We start from the raw sequence: 26269 nt of genomic DNA, 5'->3' as shown, positions 1-26269 counted from the left end.
CACATTTCACATTCAAACTATTCTACCGTCAACTTATTCCACATATCCTGGCCAGTCAAACTATCATTTTGTAATAATAATAAAACAAAATAATCCAGGAATTCCCAGTCAGACTTGTGCTCCCTTTTCAGCAATTAATCCTGGATTTTCTAGAATTCCCAGTTTTTAGGGACATTCTCCCCATTCAAAATGAATTGGCCATTTTTCAAACTTCCACCACTTCCACATTTTCCCAACCAATTCAAACCATTCTACCTTCAACATATTCCACATATCTTGGACATTTTTCCAATTTAAAAAGAAATTCCAGGAATTCCCACTTTTCCAAACCCTATTTTCACCCTTTTTTTTGTCGACTACTCCTCCCACAGTCAAATCAAAATCAATGTTGTTATGAATTATTGACATATTTAATGCTCCATTTACTTCACATCAAATATTCCACTATAAAATATATTTTTTGGGGGAAAATATTGCATATTTTGTGTGTTTTTGTCAAAAAGGACATGGAACAAACAAATAATACAAAAAAAAAATTAAAAAAACATTAAAAAGTTATAATCTACGGATAGATCTGAAGTTGATGTAGAGACTTAAGTGTGGAAAGTAAAAAAATAAATAAAAAATGTATGACTTTTTTTGATCACTTTCATTGTGGATCCATAAGAATTTTAGTGATATTTTTGTTTTAAAAACTCATCGGTCAAAAAATAATAATGAATCAAAATCAATGTTGTTATGAATTATTGACATATTTAAGGCCCCATTTACTTCACATCAGATTTTTTTAGTTAAAAAAATGCTTTGGGGAAAATGTTGCATATTTGGTGTTTCTGCCATTAAAAAACTGGGTTTTCTTTGGAAATTAACTAGGGAATAAAACACAAAAAAGTTTTAAAAACTTTAAAGGAATGGATAGATGTGAAGTTGATCTATAGATATTTAAATGTTAAATATGAAGTTATTTTTTAACACTTTAATGACTTTTGGGCCACCGGGACATTTAACACTTATTACATTTGAGCATTTGAGCATTTGAGCATTTGAAAGGATGAAAAATAGCAAAATGGCCCCTATATGCTTGAACTTTTCAGCCTTTAGACAGCCCTGCCATGGAGTGTCGTGCATGTGTAGGATGAAAAATGATCCGCCTGCAGTCCCAGAAAAATGCCTACTCAAGGGCTACTCGTCCATACGGAGCCGTGGAAGCTTCCAGATATTAGACAACTGAAAAAGGCCGGAGCTGATTGTTTATTCTAATGATATTATTATGATTTTAAAAGGCATTGATTAAAAATGTTATGGTCTATCAACCCCAAAATAAATGTATATTTTTTAATATATAAAATGAGATTCTGGCTTTCCCACTGAGGGCTGAACTGCTCCCCCTGCTGGCCTCTCTCACCTCACCAGCTGCAGTGGGCGGGCTCAGCTGAGGCTTCTGCTCTGTGATTGGCCGCCTGCCGGAGAGGCTGCCATGACACGGTGGATGCTGCACACAGGATCGCTTCCAACAGTATCGACCCACATCCTCCTCTCGTTTTCTCATCATTCCCCCACCTTTGCCTCCCCTCTTCTCGCCACCTTTTCCCGCCCCGTGTCGTCCTCTCCCGTCCTCCGAGCGGCCTCCTCAGCGGAGGATCTTCACACGCCACAGGAGCTGGTAGGTGTGCTGAGGCCCGTCTACCTCCCTTCCTCCCTCCTTCCTGCAGCACAGGCAAGACATCACGTTCTCCGTCGAGGACCGTTGGAGAAGTGAGCGTGCGAGGCGATGATGGTGAGCGCTGACTAAGTAAGCGGAGAAGGCTACCACACCCTTGGATGTACTGGTCAGAACACATAAACGCTTGTGTACTCTGGTTTATAGCCTAAGGATTCAGGGCCTGTCCGCAGGATTGTCATTTCTACCTTCCGTCTTTAGCTCTGTAGACCTCTTCCATATGTTTCTGGACTAATTACCCCAAAGGTCATACCTAATGATAAACATCTTCTCTTTCAGATTCCATCACCATTCATTTCACCTTCCGTCTCCCCACTTCCTCCTGTCCTTTTCTCACCCTTGCATCCGTTAACTTCTCCCCCCAAGCTCAGTTTCCACACCTCCCCGTTTCTCCCTCTCCCCGCCGGTCACCCAGGATGCCTAGTTCCAAGCCCTTCCGCTAGGCCCTAGCAGCATGGGCGGAGACTGGGCGGGAAGCGAGAGAACGGATCGGACCCTTCCCCTCAGGACGGGCACGCTGGCGGGTCACCCTCCCTCAGCTTCAGATGGGCGAAGACGCTGAGAGCCCCAAGATCAACCACACCTTCCTGCGAGACTACGTCACCGAAGGTAGAACTGGACGTCGCTTGTCCACAGTGTGGGTTGCATGCTGCTATGACTCGGGAGTTGGCGTCCGTCTTTGCAGAAAGATACTAAATGAAAGGTCGATTCAATGAATGTGTTTAAAGTCATTATTATTGATGGAATGAGAATGGGGGCCTAGCAGGTCATCTTAGGGTAAACATTAATTATTATTTATGGATCTTCTCATTCATCCAGGTCTTGTAGTCTCAGGGCCTTCAGTCGACTGGACTGTTTGGTTTGTCTCAGAAGACATCCCGCCTCTCATCCAAGTATAGACTTTATTAGTTCATGGTCTTAGACTTTGATTGGTCAGATCTAGTCTTAGACTTTGATTGGTCAGATCTAGTCTTAGACTTTGATTGGTCAGATCTAGTCTTAGACTCAAATTGGTCAGACCGAGTCTTATACTTGGATTGGTCAGATCTAGTCTTAGACTTTGATTGGTCAGATCTAGTCTAAGACTTAGACTGGCTACATCTGGTCTTAGACTTACATTGTTCAGATATATTGTAGACTAAGACTTTGATTGGTCGATGTAGTCTAGTCTTGACTTAGATTGGTCAGATCTAGTCTTAGACTCAGATTGGTCAGATCAAGTTGTTGATTTATATTGGTCAGATCTAGTGTAAGACTGAGATTAAAGATATGTAGTCTATTCTTAGACTTTGATTGGTCATAGCTAGTCTTAGACTTAGATTGGTCAGATCTAGTCTTTGACTTTGATTGGTCACATCTAGTGTTTCACTTAGCTTGGTCAGAACTAGTCTTCGATTTAGATTAGTCCAATCTAGTCTTTGACTTAGATTGGTCAGATCTCGTCTTCAATTTAGATTGGCCAGATCTAGTCTTTGATTGAGATTGGTCAGATCTAGTCTTAGGGTTAGACTTAGATTCGACATATCTATACTAGTCTGAGACTTAGATTGGTCAGATCTATTATTCAACTTAGAGAGGTCAGATCTAGTATTCTACTTACATTGGTCAGATGTAGTCTTCAACTTAGATTGGTCACGTGTAGTCTTCGATTTTGATTGGTCAGTTCTAGTCATGGACTTAAATTGGTCATATTTAGTCTTAGACTTAGATTAGTCCGATCTATTCTAGTTTTGGACTTAAATTGGTCTGATCTAGTCTTAGACTTTCATTGGTCATCTAGTCTTGCAGCTGTTGCCAAAACCCCATTTATTTCAACTCCAACACAAGAAGAGTGTGCCAGGCAAGGATCGTTCAGCCTCATTGCAGTGAAAAAACCACTGCTGAGATACAAAAGAGCAACTCTTACGTCAATGCCAACGTCAGTCGTTAAAGTGTAATTTATATATTTTATAGCACTGAGGTATTGTGTGGCAAAACAATCACTGTGGAACGACCACTACCAGCCCAAAATCAGTCGATATCACCCACGTTAGCGTTGCAATCAGTTGAAAATAACGGTACCAAATAAGATGGAGTCTAGTCTTTACTTAGATTGGTCAGCTCTTGTCTTAGACTTAGATTGGTCAGATCTAGACTTTGACTTAGATTGGTCAGCTCTTGTCTTAGACTTAGATTGGTCAGATCTAGTCTTTGACTTAGATTGGTCAGATCTAGTAAACAAAACAGTCTCACTAGGATCTGTAACCAGAATGTTTCTAACTCCTGGTATGTGTTGGAGGTTAAATTGCAGAGTCTTTTAGGAATGGTTAAAAGAACAGTGTTGTATGGGGGAGATGGGTGATGTCGCAGACCACCTTGTCTGTTCATGGATGGTTTATCAACCTTCATGTAGATGGCTTCCATTCATCCTTCCTGTCCACACTTTGTACATCTTTGCATTGTCTGTTATTGTACATTTTATTGTGTTTACTAACCTCTGTTATGTTCTTTTCCAAGCTGATGTTATCTCCACGGTGGAATTCAACCAGACAGGAGACCTGCTGGCCACGGGGGATAAAGGTGGCCGCGTGGTCATCTTCCAGAGAGAAACTGAGGTCAGTCCCACACAAAACCAGACAAATACCATTATGGTGAGCATCTGAAAACCTCAACGGAGCTCTTCTTTCACTACTTGCCAGTCTAAAGGGCAGTCCGAGGAGGTGGAGGAGACAGGGGACTCTGGAGAGTACAACGTCTACAGCACCTTCCAGAGTCACGAGCCGGACTTTGACTATCTAAAAAGTCTGGAGATCGAAGAGAAAATCAACAAGATTCGATGGCTGCCACAGCAGAATGCCGCACATTTTCTCCTCTCCACCAATGGTAAGAAGCCGGGATTTATCTTTTGTGTTTGGGGAACTACACTTTTTTTTCGGCTCATTATCCACAATGCCTTGTGGGACAAAAACACATCTTTCTCTGTCTGTGCATTTTAAATAGTAAAAAAACAACTGCGAGAAAGGTAATGTCAGAAAAAGGGGATTGCCCTATTTAGCACCACAAAATACAAACATAACAAAACAGTCTCACTGCCGACTGATGGGATGGTTGTATCTTCCAGCATGGGTCTTTTTCTCCCTGTTTAGGTGGTAAATTCAGCAATCTTTAAAATTGCTGGGAGCAAACAAGCATCTTGTTGCATTGTCCTAACAATGCTTTCAGTTCTAAGTTATCCAAATACATATATACACACATATATATACACGCACACACACACATATATATATATATATATATATATATATATATATATATATGTATTTACATATACATACATATATATATATACATATATACACTTATATATAGATATATATACATACATATATATACATATATACACTTATATATAGATATATATACATACATATACACATATACACACATGTCTATATTTATATATATACATATATACACACATATATAGATATATATACATACATATACACATATTGATATACATACATATATACACATATATGTACACTGTATGTGCATGTATACACATATATAGATACAAATATGTATACACATACATATATACACATATACACTTATATAAATATATAAACACACATATATAAATATACATGAATACACACAAATATACATTTATATTAAAGAGATTATACAGTATATATATATATATATATATATATATATATATATATATATATATATATATATATATATATATATATATATATATATACATACATACATACTTTACTCAGTATTACAAAATGAAGTTGTTGTATAAAAAATATCTCCTTTAACCGATATAAGAAAAACACTCCAATGAGGCGAAATTGTCCCTACTGCTGTAGGTGGCTTATGGCGAGCAAATCAAACGCTCCATTTCTCCCGCTCCTAATCTTCCCCCTGAGATTTTTGTAAACAAACATGGCGTCCGTCGTTTGAGACTACTTCACAGTTTGTGAGGAAGACATTTCATGTGATATTTGCACCAAACATTTCAGGAGGAGGGGAAAAAAAACCATTACACTTCAACGACACCTGGAGTCGAACTTTTGCTTGCATGCAGAACAGCCCCAGACCTATGGACACTACATCAACACACCCAAGACAATGGGCATATACACACACAGCCCCCGACCCCCACCCCACGCCTTCACCACCGCTTGATTCCCCTTCGGGGTGATGGACGGCTGGCAGCGCTTTATAGCAGCAGTCGACCTCCAGGGCCCCAACTCCCCCCGCCCCTCTGTTGCGAGTTGTCGTGATTATATGTAACATGTTTATGTGTGCATGGCATGGAGGTTTTTTCCCACTCCAGACTAGGTCCCCTTAGGAGCCCAGTCTAGATTGCATTTTTTTACTCATCTTCTTCCCCAGCGTTTTACCTTTTTCCCATCTTTTACGGGGCGCTCTGTGTAACCCTGTACACCAGCGTTTCTCAAAGTGTGGGGCGCGCCCCACTGGTGGGGAATAGAGACATGACAGGTGGGGCGTGAGGAACGGGAGGGAATTTCACTTTAATTTTTTTTTTTTTTTTTAGATTTTTTTTTTAATTTTTACTATGCTTTCATTTTCTGTACACACTGTAAATCACTTTGTGATTCTGTCTGTGAAATCCGCTATATAAATAAATGTAAATTACTTATTTTTCCTGTAGGCTTTAAATTTCTAGGTAGGAGCAAAAGTTTGACAGACATAGCAACAGTAACTAATGGGGGCGGGGCTAAGCGGACAAACTTGACGAGACAAGCGCAGCAAAATGAAAAGCTGTCCCACTGTCAAACGACACAGTTGCGAGACGTATATGCGACACTGCAAGTGATCTTGAGGAACAACTCGGAGACAAATGAAAAGAAAGTCGTTTTGCTTTACAAGTGGACGAAACTACTGACAGCAATAAAGACTGCCTGTTCATCGCATACGTCCGCTTTGTGAATGGCGAGTCACTGTGCGAGGATTTGTTGTTTTGCAAATACATCAAAAATAGAGCCTCTGCTGATGAGCTGTTCAAGATAATGGACAGTTTCCTCAAAGAACACGACCTTAAATGGGAAAACTGTGTGGGCTTTTGCTCTGATGGCGCAATGACCATGGCGGGGTCAAGAAAAAAGCTGCAGGCTCTAATAAAGAGGGTTGCGCCAAATGCGCATTGGACACACTGTGTCATTCACCGGGAAGCACTCGCGTCAAGGCAGCTCAGCCTCGAACTCAATGAGGTTTTAACAGATGTGAGCGCGGTAAATTTGATCAAAACACGACCACTGAAAGCGCGACTGTTCTCTGCACTGTGTGAGGAAATGGGAGCTGATCATACAGCCGTGCTGTTTCACCATACTTGCCAACCTTGAGACCTCCGATTTCGGGAGGTGGGGGTGGGGGGCGTGGTTAAGAGGGGAGGAGTATATTTACAGCTAGAATTCACCAAGTCAAGTATTTCACACACACATATATATATATATATATATATATATATATATATATATATATATATATATATATATATATATATATATATATATATATATATATATAAGAAATACTTGACTTTCAGTGAATTCTAGCTATATATATATATATATATATATATATATATATATATATATATATATATATATATATATATATAGATAGATAGATAAGAGAAATACTTGAATTTCAGTGTTCATTTATTTACACATATACACACACATAACACTCATCTACTCATTGTTGAGTTAAGGGTTGAATTGTCCATCCTTGTTCTATTCTCTGTCATTATTTTTCTGACCATGCTGAACACCCTCTCTGATGATGCATTCTGCATCATCTCCTTGTTGTGTGCGCAGTTGTGCACTGCACTCTCTAAAAGCCCTAGATGTTAATGTCACATATGCATGTACATTAGATGGCAGTATTGCCCTGTTTAAGAGTGTCACAACATTGCTGTTTACGGCAGACGAACTGCTTTACGGTAGACGAAAACGTGACTGCTGTTGTTGTGTGTTGTTGTTGCCGTGCTGGGAGGACGTTAATGAAACTGCCTAACAATAAACCCACATAAGAAACCAAGAACTCGCCCTCGATCATTCTACAGTTATAACGTGCTTTGGCAGGCACACTGTTTATATTGTGGGAAAGCGGACGTGAAAACATGCTGTCGACACGTCACTCAGGTACGCCTGAATTTCGGGAGATTTTCGGGAGAAAATTTGTCCCGGGAGGTTTTTGGGAGAAGAGCTGAATTTCGGGAGTCTCCCGGGAAAATCCGGGAGCGTTGGCAAGTATGTGTTTCACAGTGAAGCAAGGTGGCTCTCCCGCGGCAAAGTGCTGTCACTTGCCCTGTCTTGCCAAATGCATAGCTCCTCTTTTTTTTTTTGCAAAGATTGCAAAGTGGCACTTTTATTTGATTTATTTTGAACTTGATGCAAGTTATTTGATTTATTATTGAACTTGATGCAAGTTATAACACTTTTATTTGATTTATTATTGAACTTGATGCAAGTTATAACACTTTTTTTGATTTATTATTGAACTTGATGCAAGTTATAACACTTTTGTTTTATTTATTATTGAACTTGATGCAAGTTATACCAGGCAGCACGGTGGAAGAGGGGTTAGTGCATCTGCCTCACAATACGAAGGTCCTGAGTAGTCTTGGGTTCAATCCCGGGCTCGGGATCTTTCTGTGTGGAGTTTGCATGTTCTCCCCGTGACTGCGTGGGTTCCCTCCGTGTACTCTGGCTTCCTCCCACCTCCAAAGACATGCACCTGGGGATAAGTTGATTGGCAACACTAAATTGGCCCTAGTGTGTGAATGTGAGTGTGAATGTTGTCTGTATATCTGTGTTGGTCCTGCGATGAGGTGGCGACTTGTCCAGGGTGTACCCCGCCTTCCACCCGATTGTAGCTGAGATAGGCTCCAGCGCCCCCCGCGACCCCAAAGGGAATAAGCGGTAGAAAATGGATGGATGGATGGGCAAGTTATACCACAGCTGCACAGTTATTTTATTTATTATTGAACTTGATGTTATTTTATGTTACTGAGTTTGAATGTATATAACTTGATGTTACTTGATGTTCAATAAATTTTAAAATGTTAAGCTTGGCATTAGCGTTCTGTTGGGGCGATGGGGGCAGGTGGGGCTTGAAAACTCCCCCTTGTCCAAAGTGGGGGATGCCAAAAAAAGTTTGAGAACCACTGCTGTACACTGTTTGTTTGTCTAATCTTGAACGGGTTTGTGCTGAAAACATAGTTTCGTTGAACTTGTGCAATGACAATAAAGTCCTATCCTATCCTATTATTGTTTATTGTTTATTGAGGAGCCCCATTCGCCGACGCAAAAACGCCAGGCAAGTCTTCCCGTGGTCCGTATCGCATCATACCTTATAAGCCACATGAAAACATTTCAACGCTTACACAGATGCCTGCCGCTAAAGAAGCTGCCCTAAACCCAAAGGTGTGCACAAACTGCATTTAAATCAAATTGAAAAAAATGTGTAAATCGGTTATCAGTATCGTTCTTGAGAAGCATGGAGTCATCTGTATCGGTATTGGCTTACAAAAAAAATACTACCTAATTTTCATCGTTTTCTGGTCACTTTACACCTATTTACCCTTTTATTTTACAATTATTTGTTTTTTGTAGAAGTATTTTTACAATGTGCGGCGGGCCTTTAAAAACTTGGCTTTTATTTTCCTATCTTCACTTTCATGCTGATGTTCTCCCGCCACAGACAAGACGGTGAAACTGTGGAAGGTGAGCGAGCAAGACAAGAGACCGGAGGGATACAACCTGAAAGATGAGGAGGGCAGACTGAAGGACGTGTCAACCATCACCTCTCTGCAGGTGCACACTTTCACACATTATTGTACTTCTGACCTTCTGGAGACCCCCGAAAAATGCCTCCCTCTTTAGGACCACCCTTTATAAATATAAAGATTTGTATTTACAACATTAATAATATATACATACTGTGCAAAAATAAAAAAGGTAAACTTTTAGTTATTATTACTATTATTTTTTTTATTTTTTTGTTTGTAAATGTGTGAATATTCCAAAACATTCCCACATATGTTTTTTCTACACCAAAATTCATCTATTTATTAAACTTCTTCTACTTCTCCAGATTTTGGTGCGCTTTACCTTCCACATTTTTCACCCGATTCAAACGTTCCAACTTCAAACTGTTCAGCCTATTCGGGAATCGCGGGCTTTCCCTTGACAAATTCCCAAAATTCCCAGATTTCCCCAAATTCCAGGTTTTACGGGACGTTTTTCCCATTCAAAATGAATTGGCCACTTTTCAAACTTCCCACATTTCCACATTTTTCGACCTATTCAAACCATTCCACCTTCAACACATTCCACCATCCTGGAAATTAAAATTTTTTCCAAGTTCCAAAAAATTCCAGGATTTTCCAGAATTCCTGGTTTTCCAAAGCCCTATTTCCACTCTTTTTTCTGGCAACTACTCCTTCCACCTTTTTCAAAGCATTTCAACCGTTGCACCGTCAAAACATTCCTCTTAAACAGGACAAAAAACAAAGTTGTTTTTTTGAACTGGAAAAATTCCCGTTTTTTCCCCGAAATTCCAGGAATTCCGTAATACCATTTCTCAATTCAACATGTTACTACTTCAATATTTCTTGACCGATTTGAAAAATTCCAACAGCAACTTTTTCAACTCATTGAGACAACTAATTTTTACTTTTTTTAATAAAAATTCCGACTTTTCCCGCAATTCCCAAATTTTTGGGAGATTCCCATTGAAATGGGACATTCTTCAAAGTTCCACAACTCCCACATTTTTCATCTGATTCAAAGCATTCCAACTTCAAACTGTTCAGCCTATTCGGGAATTGCAGGATTTCCCTTGACGAATTCTAAAAATTCCCAGATTTCCCAGATTTACAGGTTTCCCGGGCCATTTTTCCCATTCAAAATGAATTGGCCATTTTTCAAACTTCCCCCATTTCAAAATGTTTCGACCTATTCAAACCATTCCACCTTCAACACATTCTCCATCCTGGAAATTAAAAATTATAATTTTTCCAAGTTTCACAAAATTCCAGGATTTTCCAGAATTCCTGGTTTTCCAAAGCCCTATTTCCACCCTTTTTTCTGGTGACTACTCCTTCCACATTTTTCAAAGCATTTCAACCGTTGCACCGTCAAAACATTCCTCTTAAACAGGACAAAAAACAAAGTTGTTTTTTTGAACTGGAAAAATTCCCGTTTTTTCACGAAATTCCAGGAACTCCGTAATACCATTTCTCAATTTAACATGTTACTACTTCAACATTTCTTGACCGATTTGAAAAATTCCTACACCAACTTTTTCAACTCATCCAGAAAACTATTTTTTACCATTTTTAATAAAAATTCCCACTTTTCCCACAATTCCCAAATTTTTGGGAGATTCCCATTGAAATGGGACATTCTTCGAAGTTCCACAACTCCCACATTTTTCATCTGATTCAAAGCGTTCCAACTTCAAACTGTGCAGCCTATTTGGGAATCGCAGGCTTTCCCTTGACAAATTCCAAAAATTCCCAGATTTCCCCAAATTCCAGGTTTTACGGGACATTTTTCCCATTCAAAATGAATTGGCCATTTTTCAAACGTCCCCCATTTCCACATTTTTCGACCTATTCAAACCATTCCAACTTCAACACATTCCACCATCCTGGAAATTCACACTACCCTTTTTTCAAGTTCAAAATTGTTTCCAGAATTCCTGCTTTTCCAAAGCCCTATTTCCACCCTTTTTTCCTGGCGACTACTCCTTCCACATTTTTCAAAGCATTTCAACCGTTCCACCGTCCAAACATTCCTCTTAATCAGGACAAAAAATTAAGTTGTTTTTTTGAACTGGAAAAAATGCCCGGTTTTCCCGAAATTCCAGGAATTCCGTAATACCATTTCTCAATTCAACATGTTACTACTTCAACATTTCTTGACCGATTTGAAAAATTCCTACACCAACCTTTTCAACTCATTCAAACAACTAATTTTTACCTGTTTTAATACAAATTCCCACTTTTCCCGCAATTCCCAAATTTTTGGGAGATTCCCATTGAAATGGGACATTCTTCAAAGTTCCACAAATCCCACATTTTTCATCTGATTCAAAGCGTTCCAACTTCAAACTGTTCAGTCTATTCGGAAATCACGGGCTTTTCCTTGACAAATTCCAAAAATTCCAGGATTTTCCAGAATTCCTGGTTTTCCAAAGCCCTATTTCCACCCTTTTTTCCTGGCGACTACTCCTTCCACATTTTTCAACGCATTTTAACCGTTCCACCGTCAAAACATTCCTCTTAAACAGGACAAAAAACAAAGTTGTTTTTTTGAACTGGAAAAATTCCCGTATTTTCCCGAAATTTCAGGAATTCCCTAATACCATTTCTCAATTCAACATGTTACTACTTCAACATTTCTTGACCGATTTGAAAAATTCCAACACCAACCTTTTCAACTCATTCAGACAACTCATTTTTACCTTTTTTAATACAAATTCCCACTTTTCCCGCAATTCCCAAATTTTTGGGAGATTCCCATTGAAATGGGACATTCTTCAAAGTTCCACAACTCCCACATTTTTCATCTGATTCAAAGCGTTCCAACTTCAAACTGTTCAGTCTATTCGGGAATCACGGGCTTTTCCTTGACAAATTCCAAAAATTCCAGGATTTTCCAGAATTCCTGGTTTTCCAAAGCCCTATTTCCACCCTTTTTCCTGGCGACTACTCCTTCCACATTTTTCAAATCATTTCAACCGTTGCACCGTCAAAACATTCCTCTTAATCAGGACAAAAAACAAAGTTGTTTTTTTGAACTGGAAAAATTCCTGTTTTTTCCCGAAATTCCAGGAATTCCGTAATACCATTTTTCAATTCAACATGTTACTACTTCAACATTTCTTGACCGATTTGAAAAATTCCAACACCAACTTTTTCAACTCATTGAGACAACTAATTTTTACTTTTTTTAATAAAAATTCCGACTTTTCCCGCAATTCCCAAATTTTTGGGAGATTCCCATTGAAATGGGACATTCTTCAAAGTTCCACAACTCCCACATTTTTCATCTGATTCAAAGCATTCCAACTTCAAACTGTTCAGCCTATTCGGGAATCGCAGGATTTCCCTTGACGAATTCTAAAAATTCCCAGATTTCCCAGATTTACAGGTTTCCCGGGCCATTTTTCCCATTCAAAATGAATTGGCCATTTTTCAAACTTCCCCCATTTCAAAATGTTTCGACCTATTCAAACCATTCCACCTTCAACACATTCTCCATCGTGGAAATTCACACTACCCTTTTTTCAATTTTCCAAAAATTTCCAGAATTCCTGCTTTTCCAAAGCCCTATTTCCACCCTTTTTTCCTGGCGAGTACTCCTTCCACATTTGTCAACGCATTTCAACCGTTGCACCGTCAAAACATTCCTCTTAAACAGGACAAAAAACAGAGTTGTTTTTTTGAACTGGAAAAATTCCCGGTTTTTCCGAAATTCCAGGAATTCTGTAATACCATTTCTCAATTCAACATGATACTACTTCAACATTTCTCGACCGATTTGAAAAATTCCAACACCAACCATTTCAACTCATTCAGTACATTCAAGTTTTTTTTTACAATTTTCAAAAAAATTCCCGCAATTCCCAAATTTTTTGGACATTCTTCCAAGTTCCACAACTCCCACATTTTTCATCTGATTCAAACCGTTCCAACTTCAAAATATTCAGCCTGTTTGGGAATTATGTGCTCTACTTCAAATATTCTAAAAAAATTCCATTATTTCAGTTCAACTTTAGCATTGGAGCATTCACACGCAATTCCTTAAAGGAATTGCCTCATCTAGTTGGGATTGAATCTTCATTATTTACTTCAAGTTATTACAGTATGTCTCTATATACATGTTTATTGTATTTTTTTAAATTAACTTTGACCAAAGGGGCGCATTTCAATTTCTTACACACACTTGTTATTTCATATGTTGACCAGAGGGAGAGCACTTTTAAAACCGACACACGGTCCATTTGAAAACTCTAATTTTGATAGATGTCACAAGCAGGGGTGCAAATGAGACATTCTCTATTAGATGCAATGTTATTGGGACCATGATTTATGTCATCATTTTTTCAAACCTCCTCATATGGAGGATACTTTTCCTTCTTGGTGTCTCACGAAGGGTAGAAATACAAGAACACACACACACACACACACACACACCTCTAGATGTACTTGTATTTGCATGACTTAGGTGCCGGTACTGAGACCCACGGACCTGATGGTGGAGGTGCGGCCCAGGCGGGTGTTCGCCAACGGACACACCTACCATGTCAACTCCATATCGGTCAACAGTGACGGCGAGACCTACCTGTCCGCCGACGACCTGCGCATCAACATGTGGCACCTGGGTATCACCGACCGCAGCTTCAGTATCCTTCCCTTCCTTGGTTCTTGTTCCTTGGTCTTTGGCCGTTGTTTCTTGTTTCTTGTTTCTTGGTCCTTGGTCCTTGATCCTTGTTTTTTGTTCCGTGTTCCGTGTTCCTTGGTCCTTGGTCCTTGGTCCTTGTTTCTTTTTTTGTTTCTTGGTCCTTGGTCCTTGATCCTTGTTTTTTGTTCCGTGTTCCTTGTTCCTTGGTCCTTGGTCGTTGGTCCTTGTTTTTTTTTTTTTTGTTCCTTGGTCCTTGGTCTTTGATCCTTGATCCTTGTTTTTTGTTCCATGTTCCTTGTTTCTTGGTCCTTGATCCTTGTTTCTTGTTTTTTGTTCCTTGGTCCTTGCTTCTTGTTTTTTGTTCCTTGTTCCTTGTTTCTTGTTTATTGTTCCTTGGTTCTTGTTTCTTGTTTTTTGTTTGTTGTTCTTTGTTTCTTGGTCCTTGGTCCTTGTTTTTTGTTCCTTGTTCCTTGTTCCTTGTTCCTTGTTTCTTGGTCCTTGGTCCTTGGTCCTTGTTTCTTTTTTTTTTTCTTTTTTTTTTTCCTTGGCCCTTCGTCCTTGATCTTTGTTTTTTGTTCCGTGTTCCTTGTTTCTTGGTCCTTGGTCCTTGGTCCTTGTTTCTTGTTTTTTTGTTGTTGTTCCTTGGTCCTTGGTCGTTGATCCTTGATCCTTGTTTTTTGTTCCATGTTCCTTGTTTCTTGGTCCTTGATCCTTGTTTCTTGTTTATTGTTCCTTGGTCCTTGCTTCTTGTTTTTTGTTTTTTGTTCCTTGGTCCTTGGTCCTTGTTTCTTGTTTTTTGTTCCTTGGTCCTTGTTTCTTGTTTTTTGTTTGTTGTTCCTTGGTCCTCGGTCCTTGTTTCTTGTTTCTTGTTTTTTGGTCCTTGGTCCTAGGTCGTTGGTCCTCGGTCCTTGGTCCTTGGTCCTTGGTGTCTTGTTTCTTGTTTCTTGTTCAGGAACAGGTCTCAAGACGTCACGAGCATATTTTGATGAAACTTTCAGGAAATGTCAGAACCGTGACAAGGAATGAGTCATTAGATTTTGGGGGCGATCCGTCTCATTTTTACTGGGCTGTGAATCTTGAATCGATTCGATTCAATTCGATTCGCGATTCGAACCCATTCACGATTCAAAATCAAATATTGTTACAAATAAAAATCGCAATTTAATCAAAAATTTAAAAAAATCCGGCATCCCTATTTACTTTAAGTTTACGTTACGAGGCTTAACTTCTCATGCTATAGTGGGCCGAGTCCCGCCTCCACCCACAGAGACAAAGAGTGTGGCTGACTGACAAGAGGGTTCACTCTGTTTATTTCAGCAATGTCTCAAAAAGGGCCGATTTTGATGGATCTTTCAGGAAATGTCAGAACCGTGACAAGGAATGAGTGATCCGATTTTGGGGCGATCCGTATTATTTTCACTATCATACCTTTTAGGGCTGTGAATATTTGGGATTCGATTCAATTGGATTTGCGATTCAAACTGATTCTCGGTTCAAAATCAATACTTTTTCATTAACATTTCGTATTGTTACAAATAAAAATCGCAATTTAATCAAAAATATATTTTTTTCTGACACCCCTATTTACCTTACGTTTACGTTACGAGGCTTAACTTCTCATGCTATAGCGAGCCGAGTCCCGCCTCCACCCACAGAGACAAAAGGAGGACTCTGTTTATCTCGGCTTAAAAAAATTATCTGCGGATTTTGATGAAACTTTCAGGAAATGTTAGAAATGGGATAACGAACAGGTGATTAGATTTAGGGGCCAATCGGATCATTCAGGTTCTTGACTTTTGGGGTATTGGGTTCTCCAACTGCTTTTCTAGTTTCAAGTTATTTGAGTTCTTTATCGGACTTTAAATAATAATACATTCACAGAATCACGTCCCTGCTTTCTATTAATTGTCATTTTTCCCCATTTTGAGTGCAACTCTTTTTTTTTTTTTGGAAGGCCCACTCCATTAACTCCAGTAGAACCCGTGCAGGTCGATACATGCTCCTGTGGAACAACACACCCCTCTTAAAGTGTCGACTTTGCATTCTTTTGGAGCTTTAGAGCGCCTTTTTTCCCACCGTGTCTGAAACTGCCAGCTGGTAGACGCTTGAAATATTATTGGACGTAAACAGAACAACGTTTGGTTCTGAGTGCAGGCTTTTGTCTGCTGGGTGGTTTGAAGCTGACCTAGAACATGCGAGTTCTTGGTCTGCTACAGGAGGAGAGTTTGAATAATTCACAGGACGACTCCACTCTCGTCTGAAGCGTCACTCGGGGACGCCACAAATAGAAAGAAGAGAGGAGCAGCGTGTGCGTGCATGCTGGGGGTCGCCGGGTGGGGGTCTCGTAATGTTTGCTGGTTATTATGTGCTGGGGGCCAAACAGGAAGTGAGCACACTGGATCCGTGATGAGGAGTGAGTTTACAGCCGAAAGTCCACAAAGGTTTTGACTCACGCTCAACGATTTGAAAGCAAAGAAAGTATTTTCTGCACTTTTATTTGCGCATGGTGCCGTCCGCCAAAAATAAAGAAGGAACAGGGTGGGGAGTAAACTGGTGGGCAGGAGAGAGGGGAAACAAGCTCAACCTGCAAGATTCCACTCTCTTGTGGACGCCGTTTTAGTCCCCACCCTGCTTCTTCTTCTTTCTTAGTTTGGCGGACGGCACCATGCGCAAATAACAGTTGGTCTGGCTTACCTAAAGAATTTTTTTTTTTTTTTACTTGCGAATCATTTTACCTGCAGATTTTTTTTTTTACTTGCAAATGTGTTTTTACTTGCAAAAAATGTGGGGTTTTTGACAAGCGAATCGTTTTTTTACCTGGAGAAAATAGTTTTAACTTGCGAATTGTTTTAATACTTGCATTAAATTATATTTTATTTGCATAAAATACTATTTTTTTACTAGTGAATTTTTTTTTTACTTGCAAAAACGTTTTTTACTCGCAAAAAATGTTTTTTTTTCACTTGAGAAATATTATTTGATGAAAGAAATTTACTTTTGTACTTTTAAATATTTTTTTAATTGCGAAAAATATATTTTTTAAATTGCAAATCGTTGTTTTTCTTTTACTAGTAAATCGTTTACTTGCAAAAAATGTGGGGTTTTTGACAAGCGAATCGTTTTTTACCTGCAAAAAATAGTTTTAACTTGCGAATTGTTTTAATACTTGCATTAAATTATTTTTTTATTTGCATAAAATAATATTTTTTTACTAGTGAATTTTTTTTTACTTGCAAATCATTTTTTTAATTGAAGAAAATAGTTTTTTTGCTTGCGAATTGTTTTACTTGCAGAAAATACTTTTACCTTGTGAATAATTTTTTTTACTTGCAAAATATTTTTTTTTACCTGTGAATTGTTATTTGATGAAATAAATTTACTTTTGTACTTGTAAATATTTTTTTAATTGCGAAAAATATATTTTTTAAATTGCAAATTGTTTTTTTTTTTACTATTAAATCGTTTACTTGCAGATTTTTTTAATATTTTTTTTTTACCTGCGAATCCTTTTACTTGCAGAAATATATATATTTTTTTACTTGCGAATATATTTTTTACCAGCAGAAAAATTTTACTTGCAAATTGTTTTGTTTTTACAAGCAAATTGTTTTTTTTTATCTGCAGAAAATTGGTTTAACTTGCAAATAGTTTTTTTACTTGCATAAAATGATTTTTTTACTTGCATAAAAAAGTTTTTTTACTTGCAAAAATGTTTTTTTTTTACTTGCAATTCCATCCATCCATCCATCCATTTTCTACCGCTTATTCCCTTTGGGGTCGCGGGGGGCGCTGGAGCCTATCTCAGCTACAATCGGGCGGAAGGCGGGGTACACCCTGGACAAGTCGCCACCTCATCGCAGGGCCAACACAGATAGACAGACAACATTCACACTCACATCCACACACTAGGGCCAATTTAGTGTTGCCAAATTTTTTTAATTGAATAAACGTATTTTTTTGCTTGCGAATTGTTTTACTGGCAGAAAATACTTTTAACTTGTGAATAATTTTTTTACTTGCAAAAATGTTTTGGTTTACCTGCAAATTGTTATTTTAATGAAAGACATTTGCTTTTGTACTTGTGAAAACATTTTTTTTTACTAGCAAATCATTTACTTGCAGAATAATCTTTTCTTCTTTTTTTTTTTTTTTTTACCTGCGAATCGTTTTACCTGCAGATTTTCTTTTTACTTGCAATTTTTTTTGTACTCGCAGAAAACTTTTTTTTACTTGCAAATGTTTTTTTACTTGCAAAAAATAGTTTTGTTTTTACAAGCGAGTCATTTTTTTTATCTGCAGAAAAATGGGTTTAATGTTTTCATAATTGCATAAAATAAAAAATGCATTTTTCACTTGCATAACAAAAAAAGTTAACTAGCGAATATTTGTTTTTGGGGTAAAAAAACAGTTTTTATTTGCAAAAATTTTTTGTTTTTTACTTGCGAATTGTTTTTTTATTAGCAGAAAACTTTTTTTCACTTGCAAAGAAATAGTTTTGTTTTGACAAGCGAGTCGTTTTTTTTTTATCTGCAGAAAATTGGTTTAACTTGCAAAATGTTTTCATACTTGCATAAAATAATTAAATAATTGTTTTACTTGCATAAAAAATGTTTTTTAACTAGCGAATAGTTTTTACTTGCAAATCGTTGGTTGTGAGTAAAAACCTTGTGTTTGTGGAGTTGTGGCAGTAATTCCACTCCACAGGTTCACATCCATACAAGTGCCACTGCAGTGTATGATCCTGACAAGCCTTCCAACCAGACATCGTGGACATCAAGCCAGCCAACATGGAGGATCTGACAGAAGTGATCACAGCAGCAGAGTTCCACCCTCAACACTGCCACCTGTTTGTGTACAGCAGCAGTAAAGGGACTCTTCGCCTGTGCGACATGCGAGCGTCTGCACTCTGTGACAAACACACCAAATGTGAGACACTTTCAGGACTTCATCCAAACGCCCGATGGGAGTCCTTCATTGTGGCTTTTGATGTGACTCGTTGTCCAGTGTTTGAGGAACCCGAGGATCCAGGCAGCCGCTCCTTCTTTTCCGAGATCATCTCTTCTGTGTCAGACGTGAAGTTCAGCCACAGTGGACGCTACCTGCTGACCAGGGACTACCTCACCGCCAAGGTGTGGGACCTGAACATGGACAAGGGCCCCGTGGAGACGTACCAAGTAAGGCTTTGTCGCAGTGTAGATCAGGATCAGTTTTTTTTCACTGAGGGATGCATACTGAATCTTTTTCAGAGCCAATACCAATATTTTCAAGACATATATATATATATATATATATATGTATATATATATATACATACATATATACATACAGTACCTACATATATATATTTGTACAAACCCCGTTTCCATATGAGTTGGGAAATTGTGTTAGATGTAAAGATAAACGGAATACATCCATCCATCCATCCATCCATCTTCTTCCGCTTATCCGAGGTCGGGTCGCGGGGGTAGCAGCCTAAGCAGGGAAGCCCAGACTTCCCTCTCCCCAGCCACTTCGTCCAGCTCTTCCTGTGGGACCCCGAGGCGTTCCCAGGCCAGCCGGGAGACATAGTCTTCCCAACGTGTCCTGGGTCTTCCCCGCGGCCTCCTACCGGTCGGACGTGCCCTAAACACCTCCCTAAGGAGGCGTTCGGGTGGCATCCTGACCAGATGCCCGAACCACCTCATCTGGCTCCTCTCGATGTGGAGGAGCAGCGGCTTTACTTTGAGCTGACAGAGCTTCTCACCCTATCTCTAAGGGAGAGCCCCGCCACCCGGCGGAGGAAACTCATTTCGGCCGCTTGTACCCGTGATCTTGTCCTTTCGGTCATAACCCAAAGCTCATGACCATAGGTGAGGATGGGAACGTAGATCGACCGGTAAATTGAGAGCTTTGCCTTCCGGCTCAGCTCCTTCTTCACCACAACGGATCGATACAGCGTCCGCATTACTGAAGACGCCGCACCGATCCGCCTGTCGATCTCACGATCCACTCTTCCCTCACTCGTGAACAAGACTCCGAGGTACTTGAACTCCTCCACTTGGGGCAAGATCTCCTCCCCAACCCGGAGATGGCACTCCACCCTTTTCCGGGCGAGAACCATGGACTCGGACTTGGAGGTGCTGATTCTCATCCCAGTCGCTTCACACTCAGCTGCGAACCGATCCAGTGAGAGCTGAAGATCCTGGCCAGATGAAACCATCAGGACCACATCATCTGCAAAAAGCAGAGACCTAATCCTGCAGCCACCAAACCGGATCCCCTCAACGCCTTGACTGCGCCTAGAAATTCTGTCCATAAAAGTTATGAACAGAATGGGTGACAAAGGGCAGCCTTGGCGGAGTCCAACCCTCACTGGAAACGTGTCCGACTTACTGCCGGCAATGCGGATCAAGCTCTGGCACTGATCATACAGGGAGCGGACTGCCACAATCAGACAGTCCGATACCCCATACTCTCTGAGCACTCCCCACAGGACTTCCCGAGGGACACGGTCGAATGCCTTCTCCAAGTCCACAAAACACATGTAGACTGGTTGGGCAAACTCCCATGCACCCTCAAGGACCCGGCCGAGAGTATAGAGCTGGTCCACAGTTCCACGACCAGGACGAAAACCACACTGTTCCTCCTGAATCCAAGGTTCGACTATCCGGCGTAGCCTCCTCTCCAGTTAAAAAGTTAAAGTTAAAGTACCAATGATTGTCACACACACACTAGGTGTGGCGAGATTATTCACCTGAATAGACCTTACCGGGAAGGCTGAGGAGTGTGATCCCACGATAGTTAGAACACACCCTCCGGTTCCCCATCTTAAAGAGAGGAACCACCACCCCGGTCTGCCAATCCAGTGGTACCGCCCCCGATGTCCACGTGATGCTGCAGAGTCTTGTCAACCAAGACAGCCCCACAGCATCCAGAGCCTTAAGGAACTCCGGGCGGATCTCATCTACCCCCGGGGCCTTGCCACCGAGGAGCTTTTTAACTACCTCAGCAACCTCAGCCCCAGAAATAGGAGAGCGCACCACAGACTCCCCACGGAATACAATGATTTGCAAATCATTTTCAACCCATATTCAGTTGAATATGCTACAAAGACAACATATTTGATGTTCAAACTCATAAACATTTATTTTTTTTGCAAATAATCATTAACTTTAGAGTTTGATGCCAGCAACACGTGACAAAGAAGTTGGGAAAGGTGGCAATAAATACTGATAAAGTTGAGGAATGCTCATCAAACACTTATTTGGAACATCCCACAGGTGTGCAGGCTAATTGGGAACAGGTGGGTGCCATGATTGGGTATAAAAACAGCTTCCCAAAAAAGTGCTCAGTCTTTCACAAGAAAGGATGGGGCGAGGTACACCACTTTGTCCACAACTGCGTGAGCAAATAGTCAAACAGTTTAAGAACAACGTTTCTCAAAGTGCAATTGCAAGAAATTTAGGGATTTCAACATCTACGCTCCATAATATCATCAAAAGATTCAGAGAATGTGGAGAAATCACTCCACGTAAGCGGCACGGCCGGAAACCAACATTGAATGACCGTGACCTTCGATCCCTCAGACGGCACTGTATTAAAAAGCGACATCAATCTCTAATGGATATCACCACATGGGCTCAGGAACACTTCACAAAACCACTGTCACTAAATACAGTTGGTTGCTACATCTGTAAGTGCAAGTTAAAGCTCTACTATGCAAAGCGAAAGCCATTTATCAACAACACCCAGAAACGCTGCCGGCTTCTCTGGGCCCGAGATCATCTAAGATGGACTCATGCAAAGTGGAAAAGTGTTCTGTGGTCTGACGAGTCCACATTTCAAATTGTTTTTGGAAATATTCGACATCGTGTCATCCGGACCAAAGGGGAAGCGAACCATCCAGACTGTTATCGACGCAAAGTTCAAAAGGCAGCATGTGTGATGGTATGGGGGGTGCATTAGTGCCCAAGGCATGGGTAACTTACACATCTGTGAAGGCACCATTAATGCTGAAAGGTACATACAGGTTTTGGAACAACATATGCTGCCATCTAAGCGCCGTCTTTTTCATGGACGCCCCTGCTTATTTCAGCAAGACAATGCCAAGCCACATTCAGCACGTGTTACAACAGCGTGGCTTCGTAAAAAAAAGAGTGCGGGTACTTTCCTGACCGCCTGCAGTCCAGACTTGTCTCCCATTGAAAATGTGTGGCAAATTATGAAGCGTAAAATACGACAGCGGAGACCCAGGACTGTTGAACGACTGAAGCTCTACATAAAACAAGAATGGGAAATAATTCCACTTTCAAAGCTTCAACAATTAGTTTCCTCAGTTCCCAATCGTTTATTGAGTGTTGTTAAAAGGAAAGGCCATGTAACACAGTGGTGAACATGCCCTTTCCCAAATACTTTGGCACGTGTTGCAGCCATGAAATTCTAAGTTAATTATTATTTTCTAAAAAAAATAAAGTTTATGAATTTGAACATCAAATATGTTGTCTTTGTTGTGCATTCAACTGAATATGGGTTGAAAAGGATTTGCAAATCATTGTATTCCGTTTATATTTACATCTAACACAATTTCCCAACTCATATGGAAACGGGGTTTATATATATATATATATATATATATATATATATATATATATTTAAAAAAATATTATCTGTCAATTTTTTTTTACCCGATTCCGACCTTTCAGCCTTTTACTTTGCACAAAAAAGTGTAACTCGGGTCTAAACCGAGACAAGATTGCTCCAGTTTTCTTGCTTTTGACTGCGCCCAGGTCCACGAGTACCTGAGGAGTAAGCTGTGCTCCCTCTACGAGAACGACTGCATCTTCGACAAGTTTGAGTGTGTGTGGAACAGTTCCGACAGGTGAGCGGCATCACACACACACCTCACCACAACACCCACGTTCTAGGATCGTGTCTCATTGTGTCCATTAAACATAAACAATTGTATTTACAGACCGCAAAGTATGTGAAAACATCGTCTAAACATCATTTTGAATAGTCCACTCCTTGGGTCATTTCCGTAGATTCTACGTCACCGTAGTAACTTTTGCACTTTGACCACATTATTAGGTCAGTCGTACTGGAAATAGGCTTTCAGGAAATTATAATAAACTGTAATTGATCAGCAGTATTGAAGTATAATCAATCAGCAATAAAAACTTAGGAGCACAATATTTAAATAACTTTAATCTACAAAACAAAAATTTGTTCTAGGTTTTTTTTTACAAATAAAAATGAGGAAGTCAGGATTTTCGAGGCCGAGTTTAAAGCAAAATACTGCATGATACTGATAAAGCATGTTGACCAGGGCCCCGCCCCACTATTTGAGAAGGACTATCCAAAAGGAACTTGGTTATTGTGCAATAATAAGATATTCAAATAATAAAGTATAGCACCGCTATTCGCTAGGTGGCAATTAGTACGTTAATTGCTTGCTCGACCACTGGCGTGCTAATTGCCAGGTAGAAACTAGAGCGCCAATTGCTAGCTATCCTGAATGCTAACATGAATTTACTAATAGAGGGACGAGCGGTAGAAAATGGATGGAATTACCGTATTGCGCATGGTGCCTTCCACTAAAAATAAAGAAGAAGTAGGGGGGGGGAGTAAAATGGTGGACAGAAGAGAGTGGAAACAAGCTCAACCTGTAAGTTTCCCCTCTCTTCTGAAAGCCATTTTAGTGCCCACCCTGCTTCTTCTTCTTCTTTCTTAGTTTGGCGGACGGCACCATGCGCAAATAACACAGGACTATAAGTCGCAGATATATATGTTGTGAAATGAGTTATTTACACAGAAATATTCTGTAAATGTCTATTGACATACCTTAATTGTTTCCAAACGGCGTCTGTAACACGGCAGTAAAACGGCTGATCAAACAAAATAGAAGTCATGGCCATGGACCCGCTAGCTGCGCAAGCTAGCTCTCCAATCTGCTGAACAGACTCAATAACTCCACGGTGACGTTTTGGTGAATTTACCGACTAATTTGTGAAAACAAAACAAAAATAATGCCATTTCTAAGTTAATAATACTAACACAGACACTCGTAAACGTCTTAGCGTATGAGCTAATTCATTACATTACGATAGCAGGTACAAATATGCGTGGAAACACTCCTACAGACATCACACATGGGACGGTTTAGTGAGTAAGAATTGTTTTAGTTATATTGTAAAACTTACAAACGTCGCTTGTAGTGATAAATGAAGAATCCATACTAGTAGAAATGCTACAGACGAAGACTGAACGTCACTTGCACTTCCGGTTCAAAGCTTTTAACAGAAGAGCCATGCAGCACCTGCAGTGAACGAACTCGTCCAAAAGATGGCGCCGTAGCACCAACAATAAAACCTATTCAGTTTCTACTTGTTTTTTAAATGATTTTTTTTACAATCTATAAGCCACAGGGTGCAAAGCGTAGGGGAAAAAAATAGCGTCTTATAGTCCGTAGTTTATGGTATTCATATTTTACTTAAAATCTGTGAGGTACAGTCAGTAGTATTAAAAATACGTCTGTTTAGAAAAAAAATATTACACGAGCCCCTGTAGTACCTCTGCAGACCCCCTGGGGACCGGGGACCACCTGGTGAAGATCAAAGCTAGTTAGCATGATAACAATACTTCAAAGATGGCGTCAAGTATCAAAAATCAAGAGTTTTAGGGTCGAACACACAAATTTAGCTAAAACGCCATCAAAAAACGTTGCTAGCATATGAGTGGATAAGAGGGTCACAACTATGCTAACTGTTGATGTGCTAACACACCTTAACTGTTAGCATACTTGCTCGACGGCACCGAGTATCACAAATCATGGTTTTTAGGTTTAAACATACAAAATTAGCTAAAAAGTCAGCAAAAAAAAAGGTTATCATGCTATTGTTAGTATTCTAGCATGTGACCGGATAAGAGGGTCACAACTATGCTAACTGTTGATGTGCTAACACATCTTAGCTGTTGGCATACTTGTTCGACAGCAGAGAGTATTACAAATCATGACTTGAAGGTTTAAACATACAAAAACAGCTAAAAAGCTAGCATAGAATGCTAGCGTGCTAATATAAGAGATGTTAGCATATTCCCAAGATGGCGTCAAGTACCAAAATTCATGATTTTTAAGTTTAAACATACAAAATTAGCTAAAAAAGATGGCATAAAACGTTAGCATGCTAATATAAAAGACGTTGGCATACTTACAAGTTAGCTCCAAGTATCAAAAACCATGTTTTCTATGTTTAAACATACAAAATTAGCCACAAAGCTGGCATAAAACGTTAGCATGCTAACATAGGAGACATTAGCATACTCCCAAGTTGGCGCCAAGTACCAAAATTCATGATTTTTAGGTTTAAACATACAAAATTAGCTACAAAGCTGGCATAAAACATTAGCATGCTAATATAAGAGACGTTAGCACACTCCCAAGATGGCGCCAAGTACCAGAATTCATGATTTTTAAGTTTAAACACAAAAAATTAACTACAAAGCTGGCATAAAACGTTAGCATGCTAACACAGGAGACATTAGCATACTCCAAAATTGGCACCAGGTACCAAAATTCATGATTTTTAGGTTTAAACATACAAAATTAGCTACAAAGCTGGCATAAAACATTAGCATGCTAATATAAGAGACGTTAGCATACTCCCAAGATGGCGCCAAGTACCACAATTCATGATTTTTAAGTTTAAACATACAAAATTAACTACAAAGCTGGCATAAAACGTTAGCATGCTAACATAAAAGACGTTAGCATACTTCCAAGATGGCTCCAAGTATCAAAAACCATGTTTTCTAGGTTTAAACATACAAAATTAGCTACAAAGCTGGCATAAAACATTAGCATGCTAAAATCAGCATGCTAATATAGGAGACGTTAGCATACTTCCAAGATAGTTCCAAGTATCAAAAACCATGATTTCTAAGTTTAAACATACAAAATTAGCTACAAAGCTGGCCTAAAATGTTAGCATGCTAATATAGGAGACCTTAGCACATTCCCAAGATGGCCCCAAGTACCACACTTCAATGATTTTTAAGTTTAAACATACAAAATTAGCTACAAAGCTGGCATAAAACATTAGCATGCTAATATAAAAGACGTTAGCATACT

At 39.5% G+C, this 26269-nt stretch overlaps 1 protein-coding gene across 2 annotated transcripts in view; it reads left to right on the top strand.

The window, feature by feature from the left end:
* Window positions 1-1514: 1514 nt before the first annotated feature.
* ppp2r2ca (protein phosphatase 2, regulatory subunit B, gamma a) overlaps window positions 1515-26269 on the top strand; it is a 29147-nt gene continuing 4392 nt past the window's right edge. The window contains exons 1-9 of one of the 2 annotated variants that reach the window (XM_061976993.1): window positions 1515-1663; window positions 2000-2329; window positions 4217-4314; window positions 4399-4582; window positions 9452-9564; window positions 13987-14164; window positions 18925-19089; window positions 19168-19337; window positions 22929-23020. In XM_061976993.1, the coding sequence (XP_061832977.1) occupies window positions 2266-2329; window positions 4217-4314; window positions 4399-4582; window positions 9452-9564; window positions 13987-14164; window positions 18925-19089; window positions 19168-19337; window positions 22929-23020 (1064 nt within the window). In that variant the 5' untranslated portion in view covers window positions 1515-1663; window positions 2000-2265. Of the gene's footprint in view, window positions 1778-1999; window positions 2330-4216; window positions 4315-4398; window positions 4583-9451; window positions 9565-13986; window positions 14165-18924; window positions 19090-19167; window positions 19338-22928; window positions 23021-26269 lie in introns of both variants that reach the window. The other variant, XM_061976994.1, reaches the window with a different exon arrangement.

This window comes from Nerophis lumbriciformis, linkage group LG16 (assembly GCF_033978685.3).
Source record: "Nerophis lumbriciformis linkage group LG16, RoL_Nlum_v2.1, whole genome shotgun sequence".
NCBI classification, from domain to species: domain Eukaryota; kingdom Metazoa; phylum Chordata; class Actinopteri; order Syngnathiformes; family Syngnathidae; genus Nerophis; species Nerophis lumbriciformis.
The sequence above is the reverse complement of the archived record's forward strand: the minus strand, read 5'-3'. Positions and strand labels throughout refer to the sequence as shown.